Raw genomic sequence first — 21,172 nt, 5'->3', positions numbered from 1 at the left:
AGGGTCATTGTTATTGTATGAAGAGAAAACTCCATGTAAGTTTTGCTGACCATCTGGAGGACAGGCAAGATATAAATCTGACATTTATCACAAATCTGACAGAGATACACTGTGGAGTGGAAGAGATGGATTGATTATATTCAGAATAAATATGGGACTAAAAAGTTTCACTTAGCATTTGAATAAGTAGCGGATTTATATGATGTATAATTAGCTTGTAGTTATTTTACTAAGAGTTAAAGTGCGATAGAATTTAATATTTTATTGTTGTTTGCATATTTTAGATTATGTTTGTTTGTATTTTTATACCCTGTATTTAGCACTGGGAAGTCGGGGAGGGGGGAGGGGAGGGGAGGGTTGGGGAGGGTTGGGGGGAGGGGAGGAGAGGGTTTTTTTTGTATTCCAAAATGTATTCTAAAACTTTTCAATAAAAAAAATCTGACATTTATCAGTAGGACACAGTCTATTTCCCTGTGGTAGTACTGGGTCAATAAAGATATTTATTCCAGGTACAGAGCAATTCCTGTTTGGCTATCTGGTTGGGTGACTAATCTTCAGAGTGCTGAAATAGATTACAGAAGCAGCCCCTCATAGTCAATACTTGGCTATAGTAAGCATCTAAAAACTTTTACTTGTGTAGAGATTTAATTATCTTGGGTACCTCTCATACAGGGCCTTTTATGGCACAATGAAACCTAATAGTGGCACAAAGCTTTTAGGTCCCCTGAAAAGGGATATTGAAGGTTACAAAACATTAATGAGGGATGGATTTGCTGTTGTTTTCCCCCTCTATGGTTTCAAAAGTAGATACTGCTTTAGCTAGACTGTTATTTAGACCAGTTGAGAGAAAAGTAATCTGAGGACTAAAAGCAGTGTCACATCTAAGCCAGTGTTCCTTTACTGCTTTATTCCACATCTTCCAGAGTTAGGCTTCTTGATTTACATCTAGATTTATATTCCGCAACGGGAGGTACAAATATCTTGTCAATTTAAGGTGAGATTCTTTAAAGCACTTCAAGGAAAACCCTCTAATTTTGTCTAAAACTGTATTATTTTTTCCCCTCAGTTATTTTTTCACAAACCTTTTTTTTAATGTCTTGGGCCTAACACTGCAGGCAACACACAGTTGCTTTTTTCTCCCTGGTTTGAGGAAATTGATCCAGTTTTGAATCTTTGAACAAATCTTTTTAATCTCAGGTCAGGAATTTAATGCTAGAGATATATCTTCTGGGGTCACCCTTTCTCATGTATTTGAACTTGATTTTTTTTCAATTAAATGAATTCTTCATTGTTTCTGTGACATGAAAGCACTGAACTGAAACAAAAAGGAAGAGAGAAAATATTAATCTGCATTCTGAGCACATTCTTCATATTTTCGGTGTGCACAATCAGGGTATTTGGTTGTTAACAATAAAGATATTTGAAGAGGATCAATTGAAAACTAGTACAACAGAACACATTTAAAAAATGGGGGAAAAATGAATTGGGGAATTTCAAAAATATACTATTACAAGCTATCTTCTCTCAAATACTACTATTTGAATATTAGTTATTGGGCTAAGAACCATTTTGAAATCAATTTCTAATCCTGGAAAAACAACTAAACTCCATGTTTATCCCCTTATTTTGTTAGGAAATGACAAGATGTATGAAAATCCAAAGGTCAAATGGGAAAATGAAATAGGATCAAGACTGAAAAGCCTGTAAATAAATTATTCTTAGAAAAATGTCTGGTCCAAATTTTGAAATCAAAACTGACAGAAAATTCAATGTTCTTCCTTACACTGTGAGAATGAGAAGCAAAAACTCTTTGGATTTCCCCCCCCACACACACACACACACTACTTCTTAGGCTAAAACATATAAGGAACGGTTGCTGGAATTGGGTATGTCTAGTTTAATGAAGAGAAGGGTGAGGGGTGACATGAGAGCAGTGTTCCAATATCTCAGGGGCTACCACAAAGAAGAGGAAGTCAAGCTATTCTCCAAAGCACCTGAAAGCAGGACAAGAAGCAACGGATGGAAACTAGTCAAGGAGAGAAGCAACCTAGAACTAAGGAGAAACTTCCTGACAGTGAGAACAATTACTGCATGGAACAACATGTTGTGGGTGCTCCATCACTGGAAGTTTTTAAGAAGAAATTGGACAGCTATTTGTCCAGAATGGTGTAGGGACTCCTGCTTGTGCAGGGGGTTGGACTAGAAGACCTCCAGGGTCCTTTCCAGTTCTGTTATTCTGAGTAGAAAAGGCTGTTCTGTTATCAAGAAATGCTTTCAATTTCCAGAAGCAGTTGTTCAGTTTGTGGAATGCCTAACCGGGACAATTTTTGAGTAGCTGAAATAAAAAAAGGACTTCCCTGCCATTAGAAGTCAGAGAAAGTATACCCTATATCTTGAGGAGATGTGCCACTACTCAACATATAATCTGAGTTGGAATGATATAGACAACATGGTTTGCTAGGTAGATTCTAGATTAGACATCCTGGTTTGTATAGAATAGTACAATGGGTTTCAACTCTTCCTTTACCACAGATCCCCTTTAAATACATTTTGTAGCCATGGACCATGGCCATAGACCCCCAAGACTTGACTCAAGATTTAAATCATAACATTTCTTCAAGCCTTTGCAGACCCCCTGTGATGACATTACACATTCCCAGAGGTCTATTGGTTGAGAGCCACTGGTATAGTATAATCAGATCTGGGGTACAACTGGGCTTGGGTTGTGTTCATGATTTATGGCATACTAGCCAAAAAAGACTGGTATTTCCTTATTATTAACAAGGAATAGTGCATGAAATGGTAAAGTACTTTCATTAATGAATCAAATGAAAGAACAATACAGTAGATAGGTTGTAAAAGGTAAAGGTAAAGGTTCCCCCGCACATGCGTGCTAGTCGTTTCCAACTCTAGGGGCCGGTGCTCATCTCCGTTTCAAAGCCGAAAAGCCAGCGCTTGTCCGAGGACATCTCCATGGTCATGTGGCCAGCATGACTAGACACCAAAGGCGCACGGAACGCTGTTACCTTCCCACCATAGTGGTACCTATTTTTCTACTTGCATTTTTATGTGCTTTCGAACTGCTAGGTTGGCAGAAGCTGGGACGAGTAACAGGCGCTCACTCTGTTACACGGCACTCGGATTTGACCCGACGAACTGCCGACCTTCTGATCGACAAGCTCAGCGTAGATAGGTTGTACATCTGTGGAATTAAGAAAAGAGATAGAATATAATAGATTTAAATAAGGTTCATCACATCTTGTAGAGTGGAGGGATGAATGCATGCAACTAAACTAAAAATCTGGGTTAATTACAAATGAAAGAGATATAGTGCTTACTAGAAACTATCAGTTAAAACTATTATAAATATATATATATGAAAATAGGAATGGACAGATTCATGAAATTATATGTCACATTCCAATGAATGGTATTAATGAAAGTTTTTGGAAAAGTTGAGGAGTTAAGGGAAAATTGTGCAATAGTCTGAATGAAGATGATCCAGGCAAAAATGCATTTTAAGGTGATATGAAGGATGTGAAGATACAGTATAAGAAGATACAAAAAGTGATTGGATCGTCCAGAAACCCAAGAATAAATCACTTTTGATTGAGGATTGCTTGGAAAGAAGTCTGTTGTTTGGAATATGACATTTAAGCATAAATCAATTTTATGTATACAGGACAAATCTCAAAATATTACTATGTTGATTGTTTATAATGAAAACTTGAGAGAATGAAGAAAGAATGCAGGGATGATGAAGTTTTTGAATTTAGTATATGTAATTTTTTTGATAATCTCAAAAATGGGAAGTTGTCATGGAAGAAAAGGAAAAATGTGAAAGAAACTGGAATAAAAGAAAAATGATTGAAGAAAGTAGAATAGTTATAAATCTGGACTAAAATTAGTTTTATCTCCCAACAGAATAAATAGAAAATGGACTTAGAGAAATACAACATGAAAGCTGGTTGGAACACATTGAAAAGAATCACAATACAGTGTGCCATAGATTGTGGGGAGAGGGCTATATTAATATAAAATACAAAAAAAGATGCTTAGTGGAATGAATAACTGGAAGGAGCGGTGGGTGGGGAAAATGCATATAAGAAAAGAATTGCAAGAAAATGAGCAGGATGAAAAAGAGCCTTGGTGGAGCAGTGGGCTAATGCCTCCTTAAGCAACACCAGCTGCCTGCAATTAGTGCAGGTTCGCATCCCACCAGGCTCAAGGTTGACTCAGCCTTCCATCCTTCCGAGGTAGGTAAAATGAGGACCCAGATTGTTGGGGGCAATAAGCTGACTTTGTAATAATGCCGCTTGGGGGGGGCGAAAGCCCTAATAAACAGGCATATACATAGAATGAAGGCTACTGCTAAGCTTGTAAGCCGCCCTGAGTCTTCAGAGAAGGGCGGGATATAAATGGAATTAAAATAAAAAATAAAATAAAATTGAAATTAAGAAACCCCGAAAGAAGTATTTTAGAGATTTGTATGGTGATGCTATTCTGTTGGCTGAAAACCTGCAGGATTTGCAGCAAATATTAGATAGATTTATCTATCTTGCTTTATAGTATAATGCAATAAAGAGAAGACCTCTGAAGCCAAGATAACTTATGTTCAACAGGTAAAGCTGACTAGCATAAATGAAAAAACTAAGTCAGTAACTGAATCACCATACATTTGGCAGAATGTTTATTGAAAGTGGGAATTGAGACATTTCATGACCCTGCAATTACTGACAAAAGATAGTGGGCAACATAGTGTTGTCCCTTCTGAGAAATGAACATGTGCTGAAAGATGTGAAAATGGCTGTGAGAGAGTACATTTCTGTTCACATTATTAGTTGAAAATGCGAGCTTTGTGTATCAGGAGAATAAGTAAGCTGAATGCAGTGGGAATGGGAAAACAAGAAGAAGTGACTCAAGAATGAATGGGAACTGAATTGAGCAACCTCCAAGAAAGAAGTATGTTTTTGGTAGCTTGGTCCTATTAAGTAGAAGGAATGGCGATTGAATTTTAAAATAAATAATTGAAGAATTAATGGATTGGAATTCAGGGAAAGACCAAAAAGACAGTGACTGGATAGAGCTGAGAAGGCCCTTAAGAAGAAAGAGGTGATTAGTTAATCAGAACAGAAGACCATAGATGAATCTGTATGTAAACATAGCAGATAGGTGACAACATTTTACAAAGACAGAAACATGTGAAGAGATATATTGAATGATGTAAGTGTAAACTAATTTTAATTATATTGCCTATTCTTTCCCTTATGTTGTGCTTTACATTTCTGTGCCTTACAGTTTCTTATTCCTTTTCATGCATATAATGAGTACCTACCATCACCTCGTAGGTATTTACTGCTAGGCCATAAGAATAGACTTTTTAAACTTGCCAGATGAATTGGAAATACCTTTCACTTTAAACAATACATTTCACATGTTTTCTCCCGAGTTATTGTTGGCTTTGCTGAGAAACCTTTCAGAAAGGTATGCACACTGTAACACAACCATTATGTGGGAGTTAATTATAACAGACCCAAGAAAGTCATAGAAGAGGGTTTGGTTGATTTTCAGTGAGGGATGCAATACCGCAACCTCTATGGATATTTCATATCGATGCTTAGAGGACAACATGCTATTATTCCGAGTGTATTTCAAGAGGATATATTAGAGGACAGTGAAGTGGAAGAAATCGTGTACAGATGAAATAGGAAGAGAGGAGAGGAGCAAGAGAAATTGGAATGTTTAACAGGAATTCATTCAGGATATTTTTTTTAAAAAATGCCATCAAATTTGGGAATGCTAGTTTACGTAGAATATGAGGAAATTCAAAATAATGAGTATAATAATTTCAGTTCAGATAGACATAAAACTTGGCAATATCACTATTGTGTTGAGCTTCTTTTACTTTCATTTCCAATAACCTCTCCAGAAATTCTTCTCTTGGAGTAGATTTTGGAGATGTGTGAGGGGTGCAAGCTTGGGTAGAGCAAAGGCCAGTTGATAGTATGAATAAAAAAATGCACATACAACAGCAATCACAAATATAAAGAACTAATAAATACAAAAGGAGAGAAAGTAAGAAAAGGAGGTAAGGAGATTAATATGTTTACATGTTTTCAGTTCATACTAGGTCATATATAAATTAGCATACATTTCAGTGGAGTTGCATCTCTGTGTGCTTGGGCATATTTCAAATATAGAAATGCAAATTGTTTTATTAAATGCTGCACCTTTACCTAGTGCCATGGTTCTCCAGCTTTTGTTCACCATGGACCCCCTTTAAATAGCTTTTGCATTCATGGACTACCAAGACTTAACTCCAGATTTAAATCATACATTTCTTGAAGCCTTCATGGACCTCCTGTGATGACATCGTGGACCCCCTGGGGTCCACGGACCACAGGTTGAGAACCACTGATCTAATATCTTTTATTATATTGATCTTTAGTCAATCAATCTGATCAGAGAGGACCCGGTGAGTAGATAAGATCAAAGGAGTTCAGAAGGCATAAAGGTAACTTCATTGATACATATGAACCTTACTTTCTTCTGAGATTTCTGTAAAGTGAGTTTAAGCGTTATCAGCGTTTTACTGAGAAAATTTAGCTGTGAAAGCATCATCATCTTCAAATTCATAGGAGAAATGCGGCTTCAGTGTTTATGTCCAATAAGCAAAAAAGTGGGAGAATTATTTAATACTGAAATAAAAATAGTGTATTCAAACACTTGTCGATCTGAACACGATGCTAAAAATTTTATTTTTTTCTGAATATCCAAATTCATATTGGTTCAATTTTCTTGCTTCAAATTTTGACATTTTTCAGATCTGTAAGTCAAAAACTAAAAGCTATCATTGTTCCAAGTGGCAGCCCCCACCCCAAGCCCTGCTCTTTCTATTCAATGGCCATTTCATACTGGAGGCTGCTAGGCTGCCTGATATATGTCAGCTTTTCAAGCTAGGCTAGCTTGAGGAAATAAAAAACCACAAAAAGGACTAGATCTCTAATATAGGCTATCATAAAGCCCTAAATGGCATGGGTCTGGATTATCTTAGGGAGCACCTGCTGCCAGCATCCACTTCCCATCGTCCTGTGCGCTCCCACAGGGAGGGCCTCCTCAGAGTCCCGCTGGTCAGGGAGTGCCAGCGGGCAATCCCCACGGGGAGAGCGTTCTCGGTGGGCGTGCCTGCCCTCTGGAATCAGCTGCCTGTGGAACTCCGGATCGCCCCCGACCTTCGCTCGTTTCGCCGGGACTTAAAAACTTGGCTATTTGACTTAGCCAGCCTGGTCTGAGGGGTTTTAAGGTTTTAAATTTTAAACTGTTTTGGGGCTATTAATTTTATTTTATTTTAATTTGTACATTGCACTGTTTTAATTTGCCCTGTAAACCGCCCTGAGTCCTTCGGGAAATGGGCGGTATATAAATCGAAATAAATAAATAAACAAACAAACAAACAAACAAACAAACAAACAAATAAATAAATAAATAAATAAATAACAAAGTCTCATAGCTCTCCTAGCATTGGTGGGAGAGGAAAAGAAACAGGAGAATCCACCCACTAAGGGCCACCCTAAAGTACCATCTAAGACAGAAGACCTGACCACTACTAGGGTCAAGAGGAGGCAGAGGCTAAAATCCACAAAGGGGTTCCTTAAAGTAACTTCACATGTAATTGCTTTACAAATAAGATAGAACAGTAGTTCAATGCTAAACATTTGTGTAACAACAAACTTATCTAATTAGCAAAACCCAAAGTCAAAATTTCATTTTTTTTCCATCAAGCATAAAATCCAGAAGAGGTTTCCAAGCAGAAACAAAGATGGATATGTTCTATTCTTTGATTAGAGCAGTTAATTTAGCCATCTCTGCTAATTCCATCAGTTTTTCCAATCATTTATCTCTCATGGATCTTTCCATTTTTGTGCATAAAGCATTTTTGTTGCTGTCGACATATAGAACAGATTTTTTTTTAAGTTCTTTATCCATTATACCCAAAATAAAAGCATCTGCCTTCCTTTTTTATATTCACTTTAAGAATCTTCTGTATTAAAATATGAATCTTACCCCAGTATTTCTTTGCTTTTTAACATATCCACCAATGATGGTGCAAAATTCCTTCTTTGCATTTACATTTCCAACTTACATTTGAAATACCTTTGTACATCTGTGACAATTTATCAGGTGTTAAATACTAACAGTACATCGTTTTATCAATTTTTTCTTTTAGATTATAGTTTAATGTAAATTTTAAACTCTTTGTGCACATATTTTCCCATTGTTCAAGCATTATATTGTATCCCAAATTCTTTGTCTATTTAACCATGCAATGCTTCAGACATTCAATATCCAAATTCAAATTCAGTAACAATTTATAAACCTTAGAAATAACATGTTCATCATTATCACATAGTACAATTTTAATTTCATTTTATACAAAGTCAAATGCATAATGTTTTTAAAAATTAGTTTAAGCCTGCCTGTCAGTTGTAAATATGTAAACCAGTGACAGGCGTATCCTTTTGATTCCAACTCTTCTTTGGACTTAAGGGTAAATTCATCTTGATTAAAAAGAAATATTATTTGACAATAGATCCACCAGTCTGGCCTCACCATCATTTCTTTTCTGGAAAAAGGCTTCCTGAGGTGACATCCAAAGAGGTATCTTCATAGAGAACCTTGCTTTTTATTTGGCCCAAATCCTTAAATAAGCAAAATGTTTACATATCTACATAGCTGATTGTTGGTAGAATCTGTTACAGTAAAGCAGAAGTTGAAAAGCTTTAAAAGAATGCAAAATAATAAACAGCATTTGGAAGTGTTTGGAACGCTCATGTTGCCTTTGAAGAAAATAACAACAACCACAACAGCAAAAACAATAGCAATGTTGGAAGGGACCTTGGAGGTCATCTAGTCCAACCCCCTGCTCAGGCAGGAAACCCTATACCATTTCAGACAAATGTTTGTCCAGTCTGTTCTTAAAAACTTCCAGTGTTGGAGCATTCACAACTTCTGGAGGCAGGTTGTTCCACTGGTTAATTGGCCTCACTGTCAGAAAATTTCTCCTTAGTTCTAGGTTGCGTGTATGTTGCACATCATGTGACATCACTAAACTTCTTTCTTTCTTTTGGTATTCAATTGTCTTTATTCATGTCATTCTAGTGTGATGGCATTAATGGCAAGTAATATTATTAGCTATATACCTGACTATTAAATGCAAAAGCCAACTAATTATACTTTATTGTGTTACATTTGTTCCTCCTCTATAGTCCCATCTTTGTACAGTATTGACTTTTACATACTTACTGGCTCTTCAGAGCCTCTCAAAAACCATCACAACAGATTGTGCTGGTAAGTGCAGAAAATTGGGACTTGAAGCATTTACAGGCTTTTACAAGCTTGAGAATTAACAGGCAGGAGAGAAGGTTTATAAAAATGATTAGGCCATCAATGGATCTGTAAGAGTCTGTATATATGGTTATAATCGTTCAAGAATTTCTTTCTCAGATTATTATATTTTAACTTGATGCCTTCAGGAAGAAGTGGATCTTTGCTGGGTTAATTCCATGCAATATAGGAATGCTAGGAGTTGGCACCCCACATATATAGGGTGTATCTGGCTAAAAAGAAAAGTTATTATTGTCATTGGCAATGACGAATAGAAATATCGACCAATCTACACATGCAGCAGAAAGGAGAATGCTGGGGGAAGATGGGAGAATGCTGAAATAATAAAATGCCATGCACGGTCTCAGATTCTATATGGAATATAAGAGATGAACATCCATTTCTCCAGTCTGATGCAATAGACAAAATTTGTGCATGGTCTATTAGTGCAAGTTCACTTTTCATATGATTAATGCCTATTTTTTAGGGTACACAAGAATACAAATCTTACATTGTTGGATAATAGGAATTTTTCCATAATTCGGTATGTGACTATCAACTTTTTGTTAAGAAAATTAAAATTTTGTTTTACCAGTAAATAAGAAGACTTGATCATATGTCTTACATTTGCTTTATAAAGGGATGTGTTAAAGGAAATGGAGAGCGAGTATGAAATGGAAGACTTAGATTAAATCTAACTGACTCACTAACTATACATGCTGGGTCATATCCAATTATTTTTTCCTGTATTTCTTGAAAGAGAGCAGGAAATGAATGTGCTCATCACATGTGGGAGTGTACTTTATAATTTTAATCCTGTGATTAAAACAGTGCAGACATTAAAAACAACAATAAAGCCGCAAATAGGATGAAACTGGTCACATGGTGAATGCCTCACGGTGGTTAATGTAACTGAAATACTGCACAGGGTATCTACCGTGTAAAAGAGATGAATTTCCTACCTTTTCCCCATGGAAGTCAATTAAAGCCCTGTAGAAAGGTACATGATATAATCTAACCTCTTCATCTCTCTTTTCTAAGAGGGTAGGAGAAGATGCACTTTACGCATATCATGGTGATAGAGAACTTGTGACAGAATCTGAATTTTGAATGAGGTATCTGGGTAAAGAAGCCTCGTTTTATAATCCTTGTTAAAAAAACCCTCATCCTTGGTTAACTGAATATATGCAGCCTCACATATGCAGTGTGTTGAAAATCTGTTTACCATAAGCTCATGAATTCTGTTAACTGGGTTCTATTAAAATGCAAAAAAATAAATAAATAAAATAAATAACCTTCCATTGGAATGCACAGCATGTTTGCAGTTTACAATATTATGACCCTTTTCCCTTCTTCCTTTGGAAATAATCATGTATTCAACTGAATTTGTTAATTTGTTCTGCCCAGCTGTCTTGCTGGTTTTTTAGCATCCTGTTATTTTATGCACTGTGCTTAAGTAGAAGTATATTAAAACTCAATACCCAAGAGTCGTTTTTCCTGTTGATGTTTTCCAATCACAAGGCCATCTTTAGAACTATGTGGACTTTTTTCTCTAATGAAGAACCAATGAGAAGCTTGCTAGTAATTTAGCCATGCAAGGATAGAAGTTCTAAATATGGGCGAAGGGAAGCCATTATTAGCAGGCTAAATTAAAGGATTATAAACTGAGAGGTTTATTACTTTCATAAGAGGAAGGAGCAGATTATAGTTTTAGTTTTACAATGTTTTGGATATAACCCTAAAAAGATAAAAGATGGCTCTGGAAAGTATTCATTTGCAAAGTATTTATTGAGCAAACACGAACTTTGGGCATCTGTATATTAAAAGCTTTGCATATGGATTTTTTCTTATAAAATCTATTTCTTTTTACAGCTGAACCTTTACTCAGAAAACTGGTGGCTGTTATTTCTAATACCTAAAGAATCATAGTTATCTCAACTATGTATTGAGCTAAATGTGAGGATAAAAAATATAACATTATTTCAAATATAGTCTACATTTTTCTCATTTTAAAAAATGTTATAATTAAGGAAATGAAGGGAGTTAACAATCCCACTAGATCTTCAACAATGAATGCTGATATTTAAAATAAATTGGCACAAAGCAAGACATAAAACTAGAATTTCATATGCTAAAATCATTAATCAAAATAGCAAAACAAAATAAAAAAGATACATTATTTAGGAAAAACTGTTGTTAGCATGTCTACTGCATTGCTTGAATTTGATATATCTCATTCCTCGAAATTGATATATCTTTGTAGTAAGTAGGACATTGCAGTTCTCCACCTCCAGAGTAAAAGCAGCTCCTTTGGTGAAGGGATTCATTTGGTGAAGCACTTATGATGACTCATTAACAGAATTATCTTTGATTCTTGACAGAATTATTCAAATGATTGTTTTTTGTGTTGCCTCATGGGTCCATCATCCAGGTTGGCTGATATAAGACAGAAGCTTTAGTATGTCTGTGTGTGGTTAGAGCATTAAACTTCTACATTATTTTGTAGAAGTACTATAATACAAGGGTCCCCAACTATGGGCTGCGGCCCACTATCGGCCCTCAGCCAGCTCAGAATCAGGCCTCAGAATCAGTGGGCAAGCACACATGCAACTGTACTTGCACAGGCAGGTGAGTGTGTGCACCTGCATTTGTGCAAAAGACATGCATGCATGCCCACTGCTTGTGCAAATGGAGATGCACTTGTGTGGAACCACCCCCTCTTCCCTACCAAACCCTAAGGGTGGAGACCACTGCTGTAATACATTTCCTTATTGTTGGACCTGATTAGAAATACAGATTTGACAAAGATAAATAACTGTTTTATACAAGGACAGGAGAGGTGTTCATCCAGGGGAAAATGCAAGCCAAAGGGGTAATTCCTGCTCCTCAGCTTCCCCACCATTGGTTTAATCTGCTTCAGCTCTCATCTAGTGCTTGTAAGATTATATCTTACTATTATTTAATTTCACTCAAAGAAGAAAAGCGAAACAACATTCAAATACACTATTCAAAAATGATTTGAAAAAGAAGGTTCCCACTGTGGCTAAATAAACAATGATCTTCCATAAGCCTAGTTCTTTTGTCGCTGCTTCTACTTATTTTTTTTCTCCATTTATATGATGTTATGCTTATAGCTGTAAAATTGGCTATACTTTTCCTTTGAATTGATTATCAATTCTCATCTCACTTATCAAATATTCCAAACTGTGCTCAAATGGATACATAGTCTTAAAACAAGCTCCCATCGCATAATTCCATTTATTCCTCCATGCGTGAAGACTCTGAGCCCGGATAAAAGAGCGAGTGACACCCAGTGAATACAGATAAGGAAGATGAGTAAGAACAAAAGACATATGCGTGCATTTTGTACCTGTGTATCTAGCCCTCCTTCAAAAGATTGTTTAAGAAGGACACCATTGAAGATATTTTGCTTCAGTTGTTTAATAGCAGAAGCTGAGTTGAGTATTAAGGTTTGGGGAAACTCATATCCTCTTCTTGGCCCGACCTGATGATCCTACTACATTCATATTGGAATTTAGTAGGATGCCTCTTTATTGTAACTACTCATTTGATATCCTTGGAACAATGTTTCATAGCTTAGCTCCTTACAGGCAGGAGAACATTGGCATCAGCGCCTTGCACGTCTGCTGAGGAAAGGACAAAACGACCACACGAGGATCATGACAACATCATGCAAATATTGCATCATATGTACTTGCATGAGACATCATGACATTATTGCAAAACTTGTTTTTTGTGCTCTGATATTATGGTGCACTTGTTCAGACATCATTGTGGCTTCTTACAAACTTTGTTGGATAAAGCTCCCTATAGGACAGGGGTAGGCAACCTCGGCTCTTTTATGACTCATGGACTTCAACTCCCAGAATTCCTGAGCCAGCATGGCTGGCTCAGGAATTCTGGGAGTTGAAGTTCATGAGTCATAAAATAGCCGAGGTTGCCTACCCCTGCTATAGGACCTAGAGATGCAGTAAAACTACATTCCAATCAACCAGTAACCTCATTGCTAATATTCCTAAAGAGTGCATGCAGCAAAAAGTTGTGGGTGCTCCAATACTGGAGGTTTTTATGAAGAGATTGGACAACCATTTGTCTGTAGAGGGTTGTTGATTTATCATTTTGATAACTTAAACTTTGTATGAGATTGGGCAGGTATACAGCCATCTGTAGGTTTCATTCTGACATAGTATTTCCATTGAAGAATACTTTTATTGATATATCCCTCAATGACTTTTCACAATAATTCATACATTTTAAGAAGGAAACAAGAGTTCTGAAAAAAGGAAAAAGAAGTGATGTGAACCTTTTGATGTCTCATAGTTTAAGACATGTTTTTCTAGATTTCTTGATATAGATTTTTCTAGATTTCCTGTAATCTGATATGCTCAAATGCACAAACGCAGTGTGAAAAATTACTAATAATACAGTTGGAAAGGAACACAGAGTTTTGTTTTGTTTTTCCTTAACAACTGTATGTTTTTAAAACTTGATATCTTTGAGAAAGCATATGGGAAACTGATTACATTGGAGATGTTGAGAAACAATTTCCCAAAATGTATAAATTAGAGAAAGTTTTCCTCTGAATATTGAAAATACTATTAAATAAATGAGGAAAATAGGATAAAACATTTTTTAAAATAGGAAACATGAGCAAGGGAATGAAATTATACTAGATAGAGGTTTTGTTTTGCTTCATTTTGTGCCTTCGAGGCATTTTGACTCCTGGTCAAATAAATACATGTACCTGACAATATATGGCAACCCAAAGTAACTTAGCAATATTTTTGGAAATGCCATTCCCTTCTTCCTAAAGTTGAGAGAGAGGAATTGGCCCAAAGTTACCTAGTTAGTTTTTTCTGTCTAAGGCAGGGGTCAGCAACCTGAAACAGTGAAAGAGCCACTTGGAACTGGTTCCCTCACAAAAGGAAAAACTGGGAGCCACAAAAAATGTGTGCACATGCGTGTACATACGCACATGAGCAGAACAGGATTTGACTGAAGAGTGGAGCCAAGGCGAGATATGCACCTACCCTGCATATTTGAATTGATTGGTTGAACTTTTTTAGTCCCACTTTTTTTTTTTGGACTGCACATGGCAGAGGACTGGGAGCCGCAGGAGACGGCTGAAAGAGCTGCATGCGGCTCCGGAGCCGTGGGTTGCAGACCTGTGGTTTAAGGCAAGGGTGTCAAACTCACTGCATCACGTGATGTGTGACGACGTATCATGACTTTTTTTGCATTGCCGAAGCTGGACTGGGGGTGGCCTCCACATGATGCAACCATCCCACAGGCTTACAGTTTGACAACCCTGTCTAAGGCAAGATTAAACCTCGAAATACCCTAATTTATAGCCCAGTGTCTTTCACCATTATACCATACTGACCCTGATAAATCATACTAGATATATTTGCACGTGCTATATTGTGGAGGTCCTCACCTTGAAAAACATACCCTATTCAAATCAGCTCAAGGTTTCCTAACCAAATTGTAATGCATGCTGTACAATACTGCCTCTTCATCTGCCCTAATATCTACAGTGTTGCATTTTAGGATTGAACTCATATTTTAGGATACCAAGTCACAAGGGTCAGCCTCATCACATATTGCTCACCCTTTGTAAAATGCTACAGCTTGGTTTTAAAACCATTCACAATTGGCTTGTTTCCAGCAGTTGCATTTTCATTTCCTCTGTATCTTTCTCATTCTCATCACAAAATTTTCAATAATAACTCTTTAATCCTTTTCCGAATCCTTCTATCTCAGTAATGCTTTGCACGAGGTAGTATTCTATTGTTCTATTATAAGCTTTAAAAAGCATTTATGTATGCTATCTGGTATCACTAGCTGTAGCTCTGTAGATTTCATAATTAGATATCCCTATATATGAGAACACACGAAGCTTTGCATTTCATTTTCTCTGTACGTTCCACATTCACCTTATCTGTGTCATTGAATCTGGCTGCTGACCAAGTAAGTTCTAGCAATTGAATTTTTCCTATTTGAACTTGAAAATTCCAGCCATTGACACTCTTCTCTTTTCTTCCTGCTCAAAATTTCCTCCATTATTTGATTGCCTTTGAACTCAGGGGAGATCTGCTGGCAGTCCACCTCTAACTTGACCATAAATGACAAATGAAAAAGTGGGACACAAATGCCTATAGAAACAAGTCTGGAGGACATCTAGTGCATTTTGGTCTTAAAATTATGCTGTTCATTATTGTTCTGTTGTTATCTTTCTTTAAGATTTCTTAACCACCCCTTTTTGCAACACTTTGGTGACTATGAATGCATGCTATACTGGGTAGTGTGTTGGTCAACACGCAGGTGAATGGACTTAAAAATAACTATGTACTTAGCAGAAAAAAGTGTTTCCTTGATTTTGAATTAATCAGATTTCAGCTCATCTTCTTAGCATTTTTAATAACATGTATAACCAATTTTTTTGAAGAAATATTACACAAGATCTAGCGGAACATATGATCAGATTTTCTGAACTTATCATCATTACTTTTGTAATTGGTCAGTATGAGATTCCCAATATGGTAGTTAGAATCCAAAGAAAGCCTAAACCTGGGTTACCAATATAGCCATAGGTCCTTGACTATGCCACCCATCCATCTCAGTTTTCCCTATTATACAGAAAAAAAAAATAATGAGAAGAAGCTTTGGAAGGATTTTATTAGAAGAAGCCAGTGAACCTACTAAATATAAGTAATTTACTGATCCCATTAGATATCATCCCATAGTTTTGAGTGCGACCTATCAGGATATACATTTTCCAGAATTTTTGGATGTATGACTTTCGATGTGAGTTAATTAAACCAGTCTAACCAATAGCATAAAGCAATAGTGAAGCTACATCCCATCCCATGGTTGATAAAATTGCCTCATTTTAAACATAATACATGATATTATCATATGTTTTGTTTGCCAATATGAGTTTTCTATTTTGATAGAATTCTTTATTAAAAGTTCATTCCTCTGGCAGTTTTGCCAGGCACAGATGAACTGAAAAGGGTTCACTGAGGATTCTGGTATTTATTTTAAAAATTACAGATTGCATTCAGAACAGAATGGCACTTTTCAATTTATTGTTGTGTATTTAGATGTTTAAGGAAAAACATACCTATAAAGGGAAAATAAGTATAATTGGTAAGAAAAAACTGCAAATCATATCTGAATATGAAATATGAAAGAATCAGTTATCTTCAAAGTCAACCATGAGAATATTTGCCTACAATACAAGATGATCTGATGTACTATTTTTGGGCAACATGAACAACTTTGGGCAAAAGTCATGTTGTAACCCTGCCTTGCTTGTGATGCAAATTCAGATTGTCTGTTGACATAAAACTGAGATGGGAAAAGATGTAAAAGTTGGTGAAGCCAAAAGAAATATTTAATCTCCAAGATAATCCATCCTGTCCAGATTGTTGTATGGCTCCCAGAGTCAGTTTTTGTAAGATGGGTAGCTATAAAAATTATATAAATAAATATCCCATCCTGAACAAGTTATTACATTTAATGAACATAGCAAAAAACAACAACAACAACCATAAGCCACCATAGATTCTGCTGTCAAAGCAAGAACATCTGATGTTAGAGATGATAAGAATTGGTGTGCTGGAGAACTGGAGGGAGGGCCTGCATTTCAAACTAATTGGAGAATGTGATTTATGACTGTAAATTAGAGGAGGGAATTGTGGTTTGATACTATGTGCTCAGGGGAGGGGAATTCGGATTTTGGCATTGGCTATGTAAGTGCCAATGCTATGCTTCTCAAATAAAGTTTCTTTAAGGTAAACAATACCTCAAAGTTATTTGAAGAGTTTCATCTGTCAGAACCATGACATTTGCTGAATTTTAGTAAGATAGTAAAATAATTCAGGGAATGGGGAAGAGAGCAGCTAGCATATGGTGTCTCTGAACCCAGGTTTTGACCTTCTCTTTGTGCCCTCTTGAGGGACGTGCTATGCATCAAAAGTAAAAATTACATCTTTTTTAGGGATGCTTGCTCCTGCACTTCTAATTGTAAAATAGGATAAACAAAAATACTTACGTTCCAATAGATACATATGCTTGATTTTTGCAGGTAAAGAAAGTTGTGCAGCAGGAAGGTTTTGGGAGAAAGAAGAGAGGATACAGAAGTATCAATGAAATTGACATCAACATGGATGATCCTTTATTTACAAAACAGTGGTACTTGGTAAGCAGACCTAACACTTTCCTTCTTCACAGCAGGAAAATGTATTGCCTAATATGAGGCCCTCTGACAGAACTTGGAATAAAACAATGGAATGGTTGTGAAATATAATTAATTATTTTTGCCAGAATGTAAGCTCTTTTAAATCCCCCTGTATTGCCTTGGACAATTTTAAATCAAGAAAGTTTTGTATGGATAGGTTAGGTGGATATCTTCATCAAATTTCAATTGGCACACTGCAGTTGGGACTGAGCATTTCCTTCCCTTCCTTTCCCCTTCCTTCCTTGTCTAACATGGAGCTACTAGATTAATACTGCGGATGGGTTCCTGAAGAAAGAGGTAAAGGGGGAGGACCAGGATGAAGAAATTGTATGCGATATAGGAAATATGCCTTTGAACTGAGAGGATGAACACATGATGCAGTAATAGTCTGTTTAGGAGAATTACCAAGGAAAATATGGGCCAATTATCTCACTGGTCCAATATAACATTTGGCTGACACAGAGCTGTGTAAAATTTCAAGTGACCTGGCCATTTGAAAACCCTGACAGCCATTCTGCCTGTTGGCTAACTTGTACTGCACTAGATAAAAGATTGATCTCCATGTAAAATTTATCAACTCAATCTAAATAATGGCTAACACAGTGGTGTGCTAACCTGTAAGGTGTGCTTTGAGGACAGAAGACATAGGCAGGTAGCTCATTGCTTTTGTGGACTCAGATCACTTTTCCATAGCTGCCTTCTGCCTGTTATTCTGTTTGTGCCCACATTTTTTATGGGCTTAAATGCAGCTACATTAACTGTAACTCTCTTACACTAGTCCTGATGATAACTGACTCCACTGAGTGAACATGCTACTTTTTAAACTAGTTTTTTAAGAGGATTAAGTTTCTCACTTGCATATAAATGATTTCTGTATCTAGTTATCACTAGATATCCATATGGGGGCAAGGGTTACATTGCTGGGATAATTAACATATGCATTATCCCTAAATCATAAATTTCCTTAAAAGCACAAATTTTGTCCTTATAATAAATCAGTGTGTCCTTTCCATGGAGAATTTTGATGTCTACTGTAAATAAAGGTTCAGGCTATGAAGCAAGACTCATAGCAGCAATTGGACAAGACTAGATATATGGACAAGACTAAATATAGCAATTCAGGACCACGGCCAGTTCTACATATCTGCTTGAAGCTAGCAAGTACTGTATGTAATTACAAATTGAATTGTGTTTATTTATCAAATACATATGGCTGCCCATCTACCAGAAGGAATTCTGGATGGTGAGCAAAAATAAAGACAGGATTTTATATCTAGACCAGGAAAGTCTTTCGAAAGCTCTGCCTTTCGGAGGTTATAGATAACTTTCTTTTTTAAGGGCCCATTTGGAGTCTGGCTTTTACAACAGCTTCTTCTTAGTAGATATATGAGCAAGTAAACAATAAGAACAGTGAGGAAAATATTGTGGAATGTTTCTCAACTTCTCCTGCTAACTGGAAGAGGCTAAATAATAGTCTTCCAAGTCACAATGCAGCAGCAACATTGCTGGGTGTCACATTGGATATAAGAGAGAAAGCCAGTTCAGAAGAGCAGGATCAGTGCTTCATGTCTCTTAGAGCATTTGTGGCTGGTGGGCTTTTGGTCCTGGGTCACGGCACAATGGCATTTAAAACTGTTTCTCTCTATTTTTACTTTGCCCTTGATTTTATTACTCTCTAAAGGTTTGCATATCAGGTCGGCTTTCATGAATATTTTAATGCAGGCGGCTATGCTGCTTCTTTTTATGTATTAATTTGATATTTAATGAATACGTTGGTTGCAAAGTCTCCTGTGGAGTTATAACAAATCCTTATTTAATTTGAAATTTAATTTGTTTTGAGTGAGCGATCAACTGTATTGCCATGTTTTAAGACATGGCTATCTGGATAGCAAATGCATTTATCTGTCTGATGAGACATAAAATTCTCAGTGGCATAATCCTATTTTATGACAAAACAAGTGCCTGGATTCCAAGCTATCTTTAAAGAGTGTTTTATATACATATATTTATATATAGTATGTTCAGGAACAGGAAGCACTCAACATGCTCAGAGCTGAGACCCTGCCATTTTCCCATACTTCATATGATCAGTTGTTGAGTTGTGCCATTAAAACTGCATTTAAAATAGCCCTTCACTACAGCAGTGGTATCCACCAAACAATGAAGTCTATTAAACTGGTTGCATTGTGACTTAAATGAGATCCGCATTTTATGCTGGTATTTGTAGATTTGTGCCTCTTTTTGGGCTGCATTTCCAAGGAAATGAAGGCCATTTGGTGGCCGATGAATCAGAAAGAATCTCAGTGGATGTAAACATTCCTCTTTGTGCCAAGCAAATTAGTCTCTTATGCTTTTTGTTTGAAATGTGATTCATTAGATCAACACTGGGCAAGCAGATGGGACTCCTGGCCTTGATTTAAATGTGGCTGAAGCCTGGGAGCTGGGCTACACAGGAAAAGGAGTAACAATAGGAATTATGGATGATGGTAAGTGAAAAATAAAATATCGTGACTCTCTGTAAATTTCACCCTTTATTGTAACAAGGAATGCAATGTAACATTAAAACTCACTCCATTATTCACTTCCTTCAAAATTCTGAAATGTTAATTAAAAACCTTAGAAGATATTCAGACATATTTTTTAATAACAAATCACCATCCAGACAAAGTTCCCTTTGGATACAGTCTGTGCATAATGATAACTTCTTAAATCCAGCCTAGTGTAAAGTATTTAGTTAAAGCAAGTTAGTTTACTAATTTGGAGAAGGGCTAGCAGAAGTAAACATTGAATTAATTGCATATTGGTGTGTTTTTTGTTTGTGTTTCCCCAATGTATTTCTAAAAAGAAAAAAAAGAAAAGAAAAAAAAAGAAATTTTAATGTCTTCCTCCATTTACCTGAGCTGGACTTTTAGACTGCATTGTAAGCTTTCCTCTCACAGTGCTAAAAATAATCAGAAAAGTTGCTATGCTGGAGCAAATCCACAGGGACTTATTCTTGCTAATGCTGATGCTCCACTGGATAAATGAGGCCGCTTGTCTAGCGATAGCACTATCCATTTGCACATGACTCACAGTTCCCTGGCTCCACAGAGCAACTTGTTACATTGTGCAGTGACTGAGCACAACTGAGAGTTTCTGTGTCCAAGATCTCCCCATTTATCTTTATGCATTGGGGATGGGCTAGGGGACAAGGAGAGCATAGAATGGAAACACTGCAACTTTCTATCATCTAACTGTAGATAGTTATTGATTTGCATCACTGAAAATCTTAGGAACAGCTTTTCTGCAATCTTAATTCCAACTAGTTTGGATGTCCCTACAACCCCATGATTTTTACCCACAAAAGGTGGCATCGTTGAGGAACTAGGTCATCATTACCATCATTAGTCCTGGTTCAAAAGTATACAGACCCACATCTACTGGGCCTAAATGCAGATTAGACCTAATTAGTTTTGCACTTTCATATTATGTCAAAATTTCTCATAACTGACATATCAAAGTACAAATCTGAGAAATTATGTG

General features: G+C 36.5%; 1 protein-coding gene across 1 annotated transcript in view; it reads left to right on the top strand.

Annotated features, from left to right (window-relative positions):
- Positions 1-21,172, top strand: part of PCSK2 (proprotein convertase subtilisin/kexin type 2) — a 128,220-nt gene that overhangs the window by 50,039 nt on the left and 57,009 nt on the right. Inside the window, exons 3-4 of the mRNA XM_083369589.1 lie at positions 17,498-17,611; positions 20,028-20,136. Of these exons, the coding sequence (XP_083225715.1) occupies positions 17,498-17,611; positions 20,028-20,136 (223 nt within the window). The remainder of the gene's footprint in view (positions 1-17,497; positions 17,612-20,027; positions 20,137-21,172) is intronic.

Source organism: Vipera ursinii (genome assembly GCF_947247035.1).
Source record: "Vipera ursinii genome assembly, chromosome: 1".
Taxonomy (NCBI): domain Eukaryota; kingdom Metazoa; phylum Chordata; class Lepidosauria; order Squamata; family Viperidae; genus Vipera; species Vipera ursinii.
Note: the sequence above shows the minus strand (reverse complement) of the source record. Positions and strands in the feature narration are given on the sequence as shown.